Source organism: Dipteris shenzhenensis, chromosome 19 (genome assembly GCF_047967505.1).
Source record: "Dipteris shenzhenensis isolate YYH24624 ecotype China chromosome 19, Dip_SZ_1.0, whole genome shotgun sequence".
Lineage (NCBI taxonomy): Eukaryota > Viridiplantae > Streptophyta > Polypodiopsida > Gleicheniales > Dipteridaceae > Dipteris > Dipteris shenzhenensis.
This window is the reverse complement of record NC_141614.1, coordinates 41380733-41398100: the sequence shown is the minus strand read 5'-3', so window position 1 is coordinate 41398100 and position 17368 is coordinate 41380733. Positions and strand designations below refer to the sequence as shown.

Genomic DNA, 17368 nt, shown 5'->3' with positions numbered 1-17368 from the left:
TAGATAGGGTGGGACTTCTAATGGAAAGATGAGATCCAATTTCTCCATTCTATAAGGTTTCTCATGGGGATAGGCCGATCACAATGGAATTTACCTTGGAAAGTCAGTCTTCCTACTATTGGCATGCATCACATCTCTTGTAATGTCTTGTGACATCTATGTAGATGTTACTCTACCATAGTCTTGCACTTAGTTTTTCTTACTATGTCAGTGCAAATGTGACCATCTTTCACTCCTTGATGTGCTCAAGATGATGATTACTCTTTCGTGTGGAAAGATGCAACATTGGAAGGATCATGTGCCCCACCTTTTTTATCCCTTATTAATCAAAACAAGCCATAGCTACAAATAATAGCACATGCAAATGCATAAAAAATCCTGCAAAACTATTTTTCATTTAAACTCAATCCCTAGAATCTAATAACATAAGTTGTTCTCATGCTATTTTTCAACTAGATCACTCGAACACAAAATGGTTGTATGTGATTCAATTTGCACCAAGGAAGAAACATGTCTTTGAAAATAAGGATATCAAGAGATGCAAAATGTCATAGCCACTGACATGGAAGAAAGAACTTCCAATATTTACTTGCCTTATGAGCCATTAGTTACACAACATTTACAATTTAATATTACTCAATGTTGCATGGCTCTTCATTTTGTTGTATAGAATCAATTTTGCAATTCTAGGGTCATGATGCGTTCACTTGAAATCGAATGTCCTAAGAAGACCCCTAAGAACATATGGAACCCACATTTTTAGCGATTGATGGAGATTTAAGTTTCATGGCATTTTTAGAATACCTTTTTTGCAAACGTTCTATGTGTGTATGCTTCATGTTGTTCTAGGCCTCCCTGTTGTAGTGGTGGGAGCCCAAGTTGAGGTAGCACAATGTTGGCAATGTAGAATATAGAATGCCTCCTTTTGGGACCCTATTATACGGATTTACACCCAAACTTGGTTGATTTTCTTGCAAATCGAGCCGACCTAGTCTATAGATCTCTTACAACTAGCTACCTAGTATCTGGCTTACTCTAAGCACTTTCTCTACCCTAACCTACTCCCTGTAAGCTTTTGCATCATTTTCTCTTGACCTATTCTTGACCTTTGACTTGCTCTTGTATTAACTCAAATGCTCTTTGTATGCTACAAGTTTGTGGCCAACTTTTTGCAAGTCCAATCTAGGAAAATGGTTTACAAGAAAAGCAGTCATGCTTATTGTGTCTTAGTCTAGATAAGGTAGGGGTTCAAGGCAATTGCAATTGGCAAGGGCCCTTCCCTATGCCAACATTACATTAGTCTCCTCTATTTCTTAATTGCAGATTTTTTGACATTGTGGCAAAAAGTTTGTTAGCTATGTAGGTGTATGCCTTTTAATTACACAATGACTCAAACAAATGCCATGGTTTATAATAAGATTTATCTTGATGCAGTGCTTTTAACCTCACAATGGTGGCTCTCTATAGGCTAGGGAGAAAGTTATAAAGGAGTGTGATAGATTTATTTAAAAAATATTGAAAATCTTAATAAATAAGTTTCCTTAGCATGTGGCTATATCCTGGCCGGAATTTTCTTGGTGATATCCTTGAAACCCTCCACTAGCAGCTTGGTGATATATAAGAAACCCTCAAGCATAGAAATGAAGCTGGTGTACTATTACAAGTTTCCTTACTATGTGGCCCTCCATTGATGATGTACTTATTACATCTTTTGTCCTAGGCTTTTTCAACTCCTTAGAAGCTATCCTTTAGAGCCTTGTAATTATTGCTATGAAAGTTTTATAAGTAATCAACAAAAAAGCCCTCTTTCCTTTCAGAGAATTTTTTCTTCAATGTGTTAACAAGAACATTATTGACGTGTACACTATTTTTGTCTATCCAAATGCACCAAATAGGTTAAGCCTTGAAATTTAACCCAACGCTTCTATTTTATCTTTGTTGCATCCCTCCCCTAGCTCAATTTACACAATTTTCAAGATTCTCCTGGCATGTGGACAGGCAACAAGCAAGTAAAGGACATGCTCCTTGTGCCCTGGGAATCTTTTGCACATCACATATCCTTTGCCTATTATCTCTCCCCTCCAGTTTTTCCAAATGACTTTATGAGAAATCAGCCACAATAGGGTACACATTTTCTTTGGTATGGGTTTGAGCCAAACCTTTGAAAATCTTATTTTCCAACATTATTTATTGTCTATAATTTTCAATGTACCATTCAAGACCCTATACAACTCCTCAATGTTAGAATTAGAAGTAGAAATAGGAAAGAAGTGAGAATACCTTACCCAAATGAATCCTTTTTATAGGCAACTACCCCTTTCCATTGTGCACTACTACAACCTCATTACTAGTGGCTAGTCCTGATTGGTGAGTCCTTATTAAACTCCCTCCTGATTTTAGGCTAGACCTTCCACCTAAATACCTATTTTTCCCATATCTTCTATGAACTTTGCAAAAAGCTTTAAACAGTATACTGGCCTTGATAAAATCCCTATCTTTGAGGGTTCACTTTGAAGATCACTGAGACCCAAATGGAGTTCAAACTCATGAGAGTACCCTTGAGAGTACTCTTTCTTGAAAAGATAATCTAACTTTTTAAGGATGCAAATGAAAACCAAAGGGATCTCCATGGTGAACTACCTTTGGTAGTGTAGGGTTCAGGTTTCCAAAGTGCTAAAAGCATAGGGTACCTCTTCTATTTAGGATCCCTCAGAGGCTCGAGCTAACCAATATTTCTCGGTAAAATCTGAGACCAGACCAAGACAAAGCTAGGAACAAATTTTACTATTTAATCTGAGAGTTTGTAAGCAACCTTTTGAATATTAAAACCCCTAGTCCTCCTTCCTCCTTAGGGTTTTTCTACAAGGACCAATTTGCAAAACATATCATTTTTTTGTTAATGTCCCGTCCCCAAAGAGATGATCTACACTATTAATGTCCCCTCCCCAAAGAGATGATCTACACTATATACTTTTCTATACTAAGTATAGAGGGTTACCATCTAGAAAGGTAGATGATAGCCACACAATAAATGCAACGATTTTAAACCATCCTTCTTCCAACCAAGTTTGCTTGAAAGCCACTCCACTTGTCAATTTCTTTCTCAAGCCTCTCTACCATATGTCTTTCATGGATGATGGATACACCAAAGCTCATTGGTATCCGTAGTAGTATAAAGGCAGTGCCCTTTAGTAGTTTGAGATACCCATTGGTATCCCTAGTAGTCTAAAAGTAGTGCCCTTTGGCAATTTGAGGTACCCTTGTTATCTCAACACTTCTTGGTCCTCAACTATAAGAGTGCAAGACCCTATTTGGCATGGTTGATCATTGACCCTAATGCCATGTAGAAAGTGTTAAGGCACTCTATTACTCCATTAACATACTAAATTATGCTCCACTACTCGATAACATACTAAGTTGTGCTCCATTAGGTTTGTGTCATTAGCAAACGTTGGTCAACCATCTATTTTCTTAAGGAAAGCTGAATGCCTTTGATCCTACCTTCTTCTATATTTTCATGAATGAGGCAACCTAGGACATTGGTTGCTATGAGAAAAAGTCGGGGAGCTATTGGATATCCTTGTTTAATAGAGGATGAAGGGCTATGCCATCTCTCCATTGACACACTATAGTATTAGTGAGAAATAGTTTGACATATGACACATAGATAGGCACAAGTTCCATATCCTCACAACCCTAAATTTCCTGCGAAAATAATTTTCTTAAAGAGACAAAATGAAGCTTGAAATCTGGTACTAATTCTTGACAAATACGTTTTTATGTGGAAAAATGACGAGCACTCCTTAAAGAGGGTCATGTGGCATGCCCATTATGCCTAAATTATTACCATAATAATCATAACGGGTTTTTAAATAAAACTAATTTATGCCCAAAAGGCTATGAAACCTTACCAATAATGCATCATACTTGGACACAAATATATAGCAAGGCGAAAAGAGCTATCGACAAATTCTATATTGACCTAGGAAATTAATTAAATTCAAGATCTTTTGTGGTTTTACTATTAAAAATAGCTTTAAAAGTGAGTATTTTTAATAACTTATAGATGTAGGATAACATCAGAATAAGGTGGTCTAGGAATATTACGTTGCAACGTACTCATCTTAATAAAACACATTGCAAGGTTAGCCCATTATTTATAAGTTTTTACAATGTAGAATTATTTTTTATGATTTTCTACCTAAACACCATGTTTTATACATTACAAGGAATCAAAGATGACATCACCAATGATCAATTGGAGGCCAAATGGAATTATTTCACTTTTCACAAGTTTCTCACATTGTGGGGCACATGGTACATTTGGTGAAACGTCAGGGTGATAACAAACACAATCTCAATTCTCTTTTATTATTTTTCATATTTAAACTAGTATAAATGGCACTTCTTACATAATATTGGTTATGATAAAAAACTTTGAACTAAGTGGGCTGTTACTTTTTATAAATATAAAAAACTTAAAATTATACCTCATAATTAATTTTGTAGTACAGGATTCATTTTGTCTTCACACTTAAAGATCCATCCACCTTTGGAAGGGTCCTAAATATTGACCACAACTTAGCCAAATCCAAAAAATGGCACCCAACTTATTAAAAAATAGACCCCCTCATTTGCACTTCCAACATCTAATATGGGACTTTAAAAGATAGCTTTACATGACACATCATAAGTTGTGTGTATACTCAACTTTGAACAAGTTTTCAAAGGGATGGACATGATGGAGCTTTATAAGCTAGCTTTAATAAGATATTGACCTATTCACTCCTCCAACTTCAAAAATTTGTATCTCATAAACCAAAGACTATTCTCTCGCCTAATCACTTCCATGGCATGCCTAATTTTGCAAAACAAAATTCCTATCACAGCTCTGAGGAGTTGTTGCATGGTGAATGACACCTGCCAGGGAGGGAAGCAAAAAAATCATGAAATTGATTAAGCTTAGGCTTGATTAAACTGAAGAGGGGCACCTAGGAGGCAAACAAGGGGGATCAAGAGATCGAGCGAGAGAGAGAGAAAGAGAGAGAGAGAGAGAGAGAGAGAGAGAGAGAGAGAGATAGGCAGTAACACACACACACACACACACAAGAGAGAGAGAGAGAGAGAGAGAGTCAGCGAGGAGCCAAAGAGAGAGAGAGAGAGAGAGAGAGAGAGAGAGAGAGAGAGAACCAAAATAAAAACTGAAGCAAGGCCATGCAATGATTGGAGGCCTCATAGAGAAGAAACGCAAGACCTCGTAGAGAAGCAATGCTCTAGCAAAGAGCTTGGAGCTTCATAAGGAAGCTGAATGGTGGCACAGAGAATAGACGTCGAGCTCGAACAACAGACCAAGAGGAGCTACGATGAAATGCGAAGAGCCATTGCTAGCTTTATAGAGGTGGTGGAGAAGGTTCTGGTGCAGAAGATTTTGGTCAGATTAATCACACATTACTTTAGCCTCTCCCCTCTTCCTTCCTCCACAACTAATTAATTGATTTTTCAATATCGTGGGGACCTATTAACCTAGTGGATCACCAAACTACATCCTTTATTCAAAGAATAAACGAGGATTCTATATTAGAGTGTTTTATGGGGGATAGCCCAATTTTAGGTGCTTGTAGTTTATTATTGAGAGTACTCTATGTATAGGGTTGCAAAGCCTCTCTTAATAGTAATAGTTTCCTCAAGGATGGGGTGGTGGGTATTTGTCCTATTGCCATCTATGGGTTGAGTTGTCCATACTAGCTAGCCTTTTATCAATGGTTTCTCCCATATGATAGCTCCCTCCTACAACATAGGATTTCAGATATTCTTGTATATAATCCATAATCTCTCTCTCTCTCTCTCTCTCTCTCTCTCTCTCTCTCTCTCTCTCTCTCTCTCTCTCTCTCTCTCATGCTTGGATCACAAAAGCATATCTAAACATACATCTATGCCTTATACTTTTCATTTTCATCATCGCCTAGACTTTTAAGTAGGTTGTATGCTCTCTCTGTGTCAAGATTTCTATTATTTAGTTTGTATAAGATTCTAATTGATATGGTCATCTCTTGAAACAACCTAATTTGCATTGCTCATTGGTGTAAGAGGACATCAAGAATGTCTTCTTGTCCAAGAATAGGCAAAATGGATTTTAACTCCACCTATGATTCACCATTGATTGGCTCCCTCCCTCCCTCCCTCCCTCCCTCCCTCCCTCTCTCTCTCTCTCTCTCTCTCTCTCTCTCTCCCCCCCCTCCCATCCCATGCACAATTGGATTCACAAAGGCACATCTAAAAGTACATAAATGAATTTTATATGATTTTTTGAGAGGCTTTTCCCATATTATAACTCTCTCTTTATGTGATTATGTTTCATGTATATTATTGTCTCCATTTCATAATGTCTCTCTCTCTCTCATGTGTATAGTTGGAACCATTACAAAAGCAAAACATACACATATGAGTTGTACATGATTATAGTATTTTCATCATTGCCTATGGTTTTAAGTAGGTTTAATGCTCTCTTTTTGTCGAAATTTCTATCATTTAGTTGTTATGCATAAGTTGTGTCACTCATAAGGGAAAAGCGTAACCATATAAAACAAAGGGACTATGTGGGGTGAAAGGACATCAAGAATGTCCCAAAGCTTGGAAAGAGGATTTGAACTCCACGTGTGATTCATCATTGATTGGTACATTCAAACTAAAAGGTCGATTGATTGCTACATTCAAACTACAAGCTCTATCATAACAATAAATTACAAGTTGTTGTATCATTTTAGTTTGTGTGAAGAGCGAATAATTGCATAGTGTTATGATGAGAACCAAGGAAAATATAAGACTAAAATATACATTAGTATATAGTAATGTCAAGAATTTGTTTAGAATCATGATGCTCCTATGTAGTGTTCCTTTTCAAATAAAATCATTCAGATATACACGTGTTTGGAAAATAAGTGGAAGATTCAAGGAAAAGGTATTATTACTTTGTTAATTCCTTATTGTAAAGAAAATAATTTTAAGCTCCATTCACTTTGCAAACTTGGAGGATGTTAACAACCCAATGTCAATGTTTAATGAAGCAAACCATTATGTAAAATGTTGTTAAGGAAGATAACTTTAAGTGCATTCACTTAGCAAACTTGGAGCATGTTAACAACAATCTTTATGGAGAAAACCATTATCCAAAACATTGGTAGGCTTTGAAAATTAATGAATTTTACAGACATGCAAATTCCCTTTGAAATATTTGTATTTAAATTGTGGGGAAATAAAATTGTTGGTTTTCTTGAAGGCTAAACCCCAACAAATGAAATATTGTTATTGGACAAATGAGACTTTGCAAATTTATCAAAGCTCTTCAATCTAACTGTTAAGCAAAAAATAAAATTACAAAAACAAAGAGATCATGGACTTGAGGGGACTTTGTTAGCTACCTATACTTGGATATTGATTTGTACATCTCTTTAAGAATGGGCTTTGAGTAGACTTTAATAACCACATTCCATTAAGTGCCTTAAGTGGGATAACTCATTTTCGTTGTTTCTAATTTGTAATTGAGAGTATTGTATGTATAAGGTTGAATATTCTCTCATATCAAAAAAGTTTTCTCAAGGTGAGGGTTATATATCCAATTGCCATCTATGGGCTTTGGTTGTCCATACTAGCCAACAATTGTGAGCGGAGCCTCCCATATCATAGTTCTTTTCTCTCTCTCTCTCTCTCTCTCTCTCTCTCTCTCTCTCTCTCTCTCTCCCCCCCCATCCTTGGTACACAAAAGCATATAGAATATGCATATATGGGATGTACATGACTATAACATTTGTTCACCTATATTTAGCATTTTTAAGTGGCCTTTGTGTTCTCTTTACATCAAAGTCTCTATCACTTAGTTTCTCCAAAATTCTAAATGATATATTTATCTCATCAAAAATGACCCAAGTTGCGTAAATCATAAGGGATATTTGTAAACATGTGGGGTAAGAGGAATTCATGAATGTCCAAAAGATTGATTGCAAAGAGGATTTCAAATCCACTCATGCTTCATCCTTCATTGGTACATAAAATAGCTACTTTAGATTGTGATAGTACAATGCAAGTTGTGATAGCTACTTCAAGTTGTGATAGTACAATGCAAGTTGTTGTATTTTTCCACTTTGCATGTAAAAGAATAATTTGCACGTGTCATGGTGAGGAACACAAAAACATAAGGTTAGGACATATGTGCATATGGTAAGATTGTGAAGAACGTCCAAAACTATCAAGGTGCTCTTTTACATATTTCCTTCTTTTGAAAAAATCCTTGAGAAATACACATCTTTCAATATGGGATTGAAGGATGACAAAATTCCTTTAAACCTATTCCCATACATTCCCTAAACACACTTGGAAGCATGCTAAATAATTGTAAGCTACATCGCTTAAGCAAACTTGGAAGTATGTTAACAACCTGATGTTGATGAAATGTTGAATTAAGCAACCCTTCTAAAAAACATTGTTTAGCCCTAAACATTGAAACATTTCATGTACACATAGATTCCCCCCCCTTTCTCTCTCTCTCTCTCTCTCTCTCTCTCTACACATACACACACGCGCACGCACGTGCACATGTGGTATGTGTGTACATACACTATGCATGCACGCATGTGTCCATACATACACACATCTATATCTATCTCTATGTGTGTGTGTGTGGGTACGCCTACACATGCATGCACATAGATATATGTCTTTAAACTCGTGAAAATTGTGAGGATGAGAACATTTGATAACCATTTTAGTAGACTAGTACTTCTATATGAAGTTAATACAAGTGATTGTAGTGGCGGTATCATGATGGAACATGTATTAGTTGGTTAACATGTAGCTATCACTCAATGAATGTGGTTGAACGCCTGTTGTGCCTAAGCTCCACTGGTTTACCATCTTATTTCCTTTCTTCAAGAAAATGCATTCATGTGCTCTTTGTATGCACACAAGCCTATAAATGTGCAGCCCAGCTACACACTAGCTGCACACTGGGTGCACATTGCAAGCTACTGTAAATGTGAGTGTTTTATTCATGTGAATATTTATTATTGATGCCCTCGTGTTCCGAAATGACCGGCTGTTGCTAGGTTGTACCCATATATTCCCCTCTACCTCCCTTCTGCATAGGTTTTCTTGAAAGGCTACCAGTTGTGGTGTTGGTGAACTTGTAACGTAGCACAATTGCTTGAATGGGCACCTTCAAAATTGAAGGTGCAAGTTAGAGCACTTGAGGGCGCACGGGATTAAAGCGTGTGGACAAGAGCAAGGCGCAACTAGCGCCGCTTCATCCTCTCTGTGTGCACTCACTTCACCAATTGATTTCAATGTGTACATCTTTATATGAAATTGAATTCAACAATGTTTGGAAAGAGAGAAAGTGTTCTCTCTCTCTCTCTCTCTACATACTAAATTGAAGAGAGTTTGGAAAACATTGGGCCTACGATCGCTTTGAAGAGAGACCAATACTTCTTTTTAAAAACCCAAAGAAAATTACAAATTGATACCATTTATTAGCACTACCCCTAACGATTGCCCCATTAGGGGCATGGCTCTAGCTACTAGGAACTTCCTAATTTTGTTGCCAAATCTGAAGAAGAGGCGCTATACAAGCAATTAGACTTAGCCACTTGGCTTTCCACAGTGTGCCTCTTATTGGGTGACCTTCATGCACTCAACTCGAATATGATCACTTCACAAGCACCACCACCATCGTCTCCAAGATCCTCTCCATCCATCCTCTCTGTCCCAAATTCACCTTTGCTGCTTACAAGCTGCCCTTGGCTTTATAGGTAGCACTTTTGCATGCGGTTTAGGCTGCAGCTCTTGTATTCCGGAGCCTTCAAGTCGCATTTGCATTATCAAGTGAAGCTCCGGATGCTACAACAACAAAAAAAGAGTGTTTACTAATTGAATTTCTTTTTGTATGGTTTGAAAATGATGACAACAGTCTTTCCAAAAAAATTTGCGTCCATTTTTATTTGTCGTGCTAATAGCTTCTGCTTGTTAAAATTTTCTCATTGAGATATTCTTCTTGTCGTTCTTTGTGGCTCTGTAGGGCATAGCCCTACAAACACTCTCAAAGCGACCTCCTTTTCTCTTCATGCTACTTTACCCCCTTCTCAAGCTCTCCCCACTCCTCTCTCGACCATGAGGAAATAGCAAAGCTGTGTGAAAATGGTAAATTGAGTGAGCTTGTTGAAGGCCTCTACCTCCCTTGTACTACTTGCCCAAAATCATTTTTTAACATGGGGATTCTATCCATGAATTAAACGCTAAAGGAGCTATGCACTGGTGGTAGCTTGTTTTTTCATTGGTGAGGCTTTGGAGTACGTGGGTAAAGTGCTATGGGCACGGACTGTGCCCTCTTGTTCATAATGGCATCCTCAAATGGACGAGTCAGATTCCGTCTATGAATCAATCTCCTTTGCAGGTCCTGCGTAGTTTCGACTTTCCACTGGATGCGATCCTTGCGTGGATGCCTGGATGCCTGGATGCGTTGGGCGATTGTTGCGTGGATGCCTGGATGCGAGGTCTCTGCCGTGGCGCGATGGTGGTGCAGCCGAGGGCTGCTATTAACAGCTTTTCGTGAACACAGAGAAATTCTGCGATACCGTAGCACACAGGCTTTGAGTCATACCTGCTCTTAACAGCTTTTCGTGAACAGAGAAATTCTGATACACATTCCTCACCCGAGAATTTACACGCTTGTTGTCAATGCTCAGAAAGCTCAGAGCCTTTTGAGTGTTAGCATGATCCGCTGTTATACCACATGTAGTTGAGAAAAAAAAACCACATACATCCCTTTTTCTTTTAAAAAAACAGAGGTTAGTACCCTCATTCGAAAGGGTGGGTTGGCAGCGGGGTGCGTATAAAAGTTAAAAATTAAAAAAAAACAAAAACAAACCCATATACACTCATCCCAAAACGTAGGTTGGGTTCGCGGCGGGTGCAAGATAAAAGTTAAAATTAAAATTAAAAAAAAAACAAACCCATATACACTTAAGCCACTACACATCCCAAAACATAGGTTAGACAAGTCCAAAAATGTAAGGTATCCCCAAGATATTGCAATATGAATACTAAGCCAAGCATTGATAATTAAAAGTCAACCCATACATGATAATACAATATGTTGTTAGGTGGTGCCTTTTCTCTAAAAGCATTTGGTAAGCTATTTCCAAGGAAAGCTCATCAATACATCTAGCTTCACTTTGGCGCTCACAAATACAATATTCTATTGTATACATGGTAATCCATTGGTTACACAACTCACGAGGATTAGTGAAAGGGAATGCATTTTACCATTTGGATCATGGTATGATCACTCATGTTTGTAATGGATGGACTAATCGTGTCAAGGCTCCAATGGTCTTGAGAGATGGAGCCAATAATTGCTATATGGTAGCTATCTCGACTTTAAGAGCATGTTATATAGCCCATGCAAAACAAATGACACAAGATATCCAAGTTGGAGCCTACATTGTAGGCCCCATGAACATCACTACCAAGGTCTTGAAAGGGCCACATACATGGCAACATAGAGGTTCCGAACATACTGCCTAGTCTGTTACTAATATCTTCTACAGGATCTGCTGTTCTCACCTCTCGAAATTAATTAAAGCATTATTGTTTGTTCTTTTGGTCATCAAGAATTAATGAAAGGCTGCTTTACTCTCAAAACCATTCAACATACAATGGCAAACGTTGGTGAAATCCATAAAAAGTCATGTTAACTTATATTGACACTAGTTCTCCCATTAAACAAATGAGTTTGAGAATGACCTAGGCTTTCACTATGATGTATGCATGGTAATCCATGGGTTATGCAAGTCATGAGGATTCATAAAAGGACATGCACTGTACCATTTGGATCTTGGTACAATCATGTTTGCAATCGACACAGGAGGCTCCCATGCTCTTGAGAGATGGAGCCAATAATTGCTATGTGGTAGCTATCCCAACTATAAGAGCCTTGCTATCATTACATAGGCCCCATGAGCATCACTACCAAGGCCTTACAAGGTAAGCTTTATGAAAGATATCCTTTTCCAAATTGGCAATGCGTGGCAGTCTATTTTGAATTTGACTAGTTTTAGATTTGTGGTAGATTTGACAAATTTAAGGTTGGACAACTATTTTGCATTTTTCTTTAGAGATCCATGCGCTTATTAATGAATGAGTCATCCTCATTTCGTTTTTTCCTTCTTGAGGCCTTGAATTTGACTAGTTTTAGATTTGTGGTAGATTTGACAAATTTAAGGTTGGACAACTATTTTGCATTTTTCTTTAGAGATCCATGCGCCTATTAATGAATGAGTCATCCTCATTTCGTTTTTTCCTTCTTGAGGCCTTAGTTATTATTATAATGTGTCATTTACATGCATCAAGTTCCTTGCCTTGGCTAGAATGATCAATGCACTCATGTTATTGTGTGGCATGGCTCGAATAGGCAAGTGCAATTGACACATGAAAGGAATCCTCAACAATCCCATAAAGCTTCTAGTTACACCAAGAGTAAGGCCACATATAAGGAACCACTCTCCATATACACCACTCCATATACATTGCCCCATATACACTGTGTGAATGGAGGTAGGAAGAGTGTTTTCCATGCTCTCCATTGACCTTCCACACTTTTGTAGGGAAAAGTAGCACCCAAGGTTTCTCCATGCGAACTTTAAATCCACAATTAAGTCGCTCTGTAGTGTTTATCGTAACTTGTGGGAGGTAATGTCAACATAGATGGTGAGTGCTTCCTTCTTCCAATTTGTTGTTTGACAGAATGTTTGCCACAAGCTATAATAAAGAGCACGCACATGTGGAGCCCTCTCAACATGTTGAGATAGGGAGTTTTGGCCTTGATTAATAGGTCAGGATGGGCAGATTTAGTCAGCCTCCAGATGAAAGGCCAAAGCTTGATCAACGGTAGATGAAAGGATATGTAGTTGCCATTCTTTTTTGTGCTAGTCTTGCAAGTCACTAAGGAGGCACCAAATTTGAGTTAATGGCTTTTATTTTGACTACCCACCACTGCCTCATCCACTAGCTTCTTTTCCCACCTGCTACTCTAGAGCCCACGAATCTCTTTTATTCTTGAGAGATTGCCCTCGAAAATTGCCTGCGCTTGTCGTATTTGGGTATTTTAGTGCTGTGATGCACTAATACTCTAAAATGACCTGAACGTTGAAGTTTGGTGGTTTGCTCGAATGGTACGTTGACATAAGCTCTGCCACATACAGAAAGCTTTCAAAGAATTCACATAAAGACATTTGTAATGTTATGCTCGTGTACAAAATAGGACCAATCGAGGTTATAGCTGGAGCCAGGGCGGACATGTCCATTGTCCAAGGTGGCGGGTTGGGCGGCAGTGGGCCCGGGATGCCAAAGAATCAGGGGTGAGCTGGGCCCCACTGGCCGCCACAGCCGCCGTCCGTTCCATCGGCGATGCCACGATGGCGACGCTGCAGCGTCATGAGATTCGTCAGCGCGCGGACACGTGGAGGTGAAGTGGCGGGCGCGCTTCCCGACAACCCATGAGAAGGCGAGAATGTTATTAAAAAACGGGGGGTCCATCCGACGTGGGGGGTGGGGCAGTGCCACGTAGGCAGGGGGTGTCGGGGGCCGTGCGAATTTCAATAATTCGTCCGGCCAAGGGTCTAGAGGATGAAAAAGTATAAAGAAATTTAACGATGGGCTGGAGAAAACTCGTTTCCAGTGCTTTCGGCGGGAGGGGAAAAAAAACGGCCGGCGGCCCGCCTGCAAGTTTCCGGCCGCCTACCATCTCGATTCTCCACCATTTTTGCCTCTGCAGAGTCTTTCGTTTTGTTTGGTCTGTGCGAGCTTGTTCGACCGCCATAGCCAGAGCTTCGCACCTTATCTCGCTATGAACTCCGAATTGCTTGGTATGTCGCTCCTTCCCCCATTCCCTCCCTCTCCCTCTCTCAATCTCAGGGGCGATGCTGGGCGATCTGCCCCTTCTCTCTCTCTCTCTTTCTGTGTAGTTCTTCAGGGGAACTGGGCGTTGATCCTGGGCAATCTTTTCCTTCCCTCTCTCTCAACCTTCAAGCAGCAAGGCAGTGGAAACTGCGAGAGAGAGGGTGAGGGGGGCGTTTAGGAGGAGGTTTCGTTGGTTTGGCGCGTTTGTTCCTTCAGGGGAACTGGGCCATGCCGGCCAATCTTGTCCTTCCCTGTCCCTCAATTTTCAAGCAGCAAGGAAGTGGAAACCGAGAGAGGCGGAGAGGGGTGTGGACGTTTTGTCCTTCTCATTTTGTCTTTCACGCGATGCTCGACATTTTCCTCTCTCTCTCTCTCTCGATTTTCAAGCAGCAAGGAAGTGGAAACTGAGAGGGGGAAGGGGGGGTGATGGGTTTGGAACAGTGAGGAGGGACAGAGGATCTACGTATTGAAAGCTTTTGGATCGCAGCGTTGCATCGCGAGGAGGAGCGGGGATCATCATCAGCTCGTTTTGAATCCTTCAGGGGGGCTATTTTGGGCGATTCTTTCCTTCTCCAAGCGCTTAACACTTGTGCATCCCTCCTTCCCATTCCTTTTACTGCTCTTGGGTGATTTTGGGTAATGCTAGAATAGTCATTTTCGTCCACGTTTCCTTATATTCCCTTCCGTCGCAGGAAAGCTTTCAGAAGACTCCAGCTTTTGGACGGACCGCCGAATGGAGTCGCCTCTAGATTCTCCTTACAACGGCACCGGCTCTCACTACACCCACAAGTTTGCTCGGTCTTTCCGACGCAGACCCGCCAATGGAAAGGTCGTCGAACAGGGGACAGCAGCATTGGAAGATAACCAAGCGACTGATGCCTTCACTTCGGACGGGAGCAGCGGCATCGCTACACCTTCCAGAGATGCTGATGATGTAGACGTCGAGAGTCAGAAGTCCCAGTCATCTTTGTCATCAGATCCGAGCGAATTGTCGCTAAAAGTACAATTACTGGAAAGTTTGATAACTAATATGTTTACGACTGTGTCCTCCTTGAAGAATGCGTACATGCAGCTACAGTCAGCGCATGTGCCTTATGATCCAGACAAACTGCAGGTAGCAGATAGAGCAGTGATTGCAGAGCTCAGAAGGCTATCGGAATTGAAGCATTCTTACAGGGAGACAATGGCCCCAGTAACCTCAGTTGAAGTTGAGGGTGAGTCTGCACTACGGCCAGAGATTGAGAGCAAGGAGACTATTTTGAAATCTTACGAAGGGATTATTAGTAATTTCCATTCTGAGATACAGAAGAAGAATGCGGTGGTAGAGAATCTGAAAGATACGCTTGCACAGACCACGCTTAAAAAGGAGAAGCTAGAGCGGCGAGTGAGGAGGCTAGAGCAGAGATTATCAAGGGATTCCGTTGTGAACAATTCTAGTGGTGTGTCACCCACCACCCAGCTTCTTGAATCGGCTGTGCTGGGGGCATCGGAAGCCGCCAGGAGTTTTACAAAGCTTTTGATTTCTCTTATGAAAACGGCACAGTGGGATTTGGATGCTGCTGCTAATTCCATTCAGCCAGACATCAATTATGTTCGAAGCACACACAAGAAGTTTGCATTTGAGTCATACGTTTGCCACTGTATGTTGAATGGTTTCGAGAGTGAAAATTTCTATGTAAGTGGTAGCCTTTCGTCAGTTCTTGACGCCCAAAAGAACAGACAAGACTGCTTCAACGAATTTCAAGACTTGAGAACTGCAGATCCTGTAGAAGTAATTAGTAACAGGCCAGACAGTATGTTTGGCAGATATTGTTTGAAAAAGTTTTTAGATTTGATTCACCCTAAGATGGAAGAATCTTTCTTTGGGAACTCGGAGCAGAGGAAACAAGTACTAAGTGGCAACCATCCCGACAGCCAATTTTATCAGAGTTTTCTGAAACTCGCCAAGGCAATGTGGCTGTTACACAGGCTGGCTTTCTCCTTTGAGCCCAATGTACGCATTTTCCAAGTAAAGCAGAATACTGACTTCTCACCCTTATACATGGAAAGCATAGTGCAAATGGTGGAGATAGACGTGAGCACTCCTGGTGTCCGGCCCAGGGTTGGGTTCACTGTCATGCCAGGTTTTCGAGTGGATAAGACTATTATAAAATGCCAAGTATATATTACAACAGTGGTATCTAATGAGTTAGCGCAGGGACAAATACCTTAACCTTAGTCATTCAGTACGTTGCTCTCTGAATGCTGGGTAAGTGCTATTCCCAATCTTTTGTATAATGCAAGAAATCCAGTATCTATAAGATGTCCTATTTGAGAGGTTTCTAAATTGTGATAGCATGAACCATCTGTTACAACATGTATGCACGCTATGTGTATGTGTTTCTGGCTGGCATAAGAAAACATAATGACAATATTCGTACATGTAGAACATGTTATTGTCAGAATCACGATGATAGCAAAGCACACATGAGGTAAACACGAATCAAGATTATTCATCCCTAAATATTGCAATATTGATTCACTAGGGAGATGATTAACCTAACTAGTATTGCAGCTTCATTATTTGAAAGGTCTCTGGCTTCTCAATATTTGCCATCATATGGGGATGTGAAAACTATTATTAAGGGTTCTGTAATTGTAGAATCGAAGTAGATTTCTGAAGGTCAAGTATCAAGCTAGCATGGCATGCATGATGTGTGGTTCTTGTAAATTCCAAATTCATGTTGCAGAGTTTCTGGATCTAAAAGACACCAGTGTAAAAGGTCGGGGTTTTGATTACATTGATTGGGTACTGAGTTGCTTACCAATTATTTTCTCTTAAAATTTCTCTTTGATGTATACCGCGCCCCCCCCCCCCCCCCCCCCTCTCTCTCTCTTTCTCTCTCAGACACACACACACACACACACACGAGCTCGCACGCACGCACACACTCGCACATGTGTCGAAGCTTGCATGAATGAAGACATGTGCACGTGTTTGCATGTATGCATACATGTGCACATACGCAGGCACCTTACTTTGTTTGTTTATTGGTTCTGAGTGGTATGACTGGATCTATTCTAGCCTTACGACTGTGGGCATCTGCATGCATGCTCAAGGTACATCCAAGTTTCAAGAACTTTGAGAAAAGGATATTATAATTTTATGGGAAACCTGAGCTGGCAGGATGTCCTGCCTTTTATTATTTTGACAGAAAGGCAAATACAGTTTGTTTACCACAGTTTTTTCCACTTTCAGTAAGTCTACTGCTGAAATGCATCCGATCCTGCTGTCATTAAAGCTTTTAGAAACTGCATGTGAACTTCATTTCTAGTAGAATAGTTCCTGACAGTTGTACTTGTTTGTCAAAGTATTGCTATGAGTGATTTGAACTACCAATCAATGGCAAGGAGGACAAAGAATTAGGGAACTTGTGTTGGA

The 17368-nt window shown here is 40.0% G+C and overlaps 1 protein-coding gene across 2 annotated transcripts; it reads left to right on the top strand.

Moving 5' to 3' along the window:
• The first annotated feature begins 13763 nt into the window (after positions 1 to 13763).
• On the top strand, positions 13764 to 16417 carry LOC147890486 (protein GRAVITROPIC IN THE LIGHT 1-like). Of its 2 annotated transcripts, none has more exons than XM_087391070.1 (2): positions 13764 to 13913; positions 14640 to 16416. In XM_087391070.1, exons 1-2 carry the CDS (start codon positions 13895 to 13897, stop codon positions 16157 to 16159), a joined length of 1539 nt encoding a protein of 512 aa, XP_087247196.1. In that variant the 5' UTR covers positions 13764 to 13894; the 3' UTR covers positions 16160 to 16416. The 2 variants fall into 2 exon arrangements, with proteins under 2 accessions (XP_087247196.1, XP_087247197.1); XM_087391071.1 differs by lacking the exon at positions 13764 to 13913 and adding an exon at positions 14402 to 14536 and having other exon boundaries at positions 14640 to 16417.
• Positions 16418 to 17368: the final 951 nt, after the last annotated feature.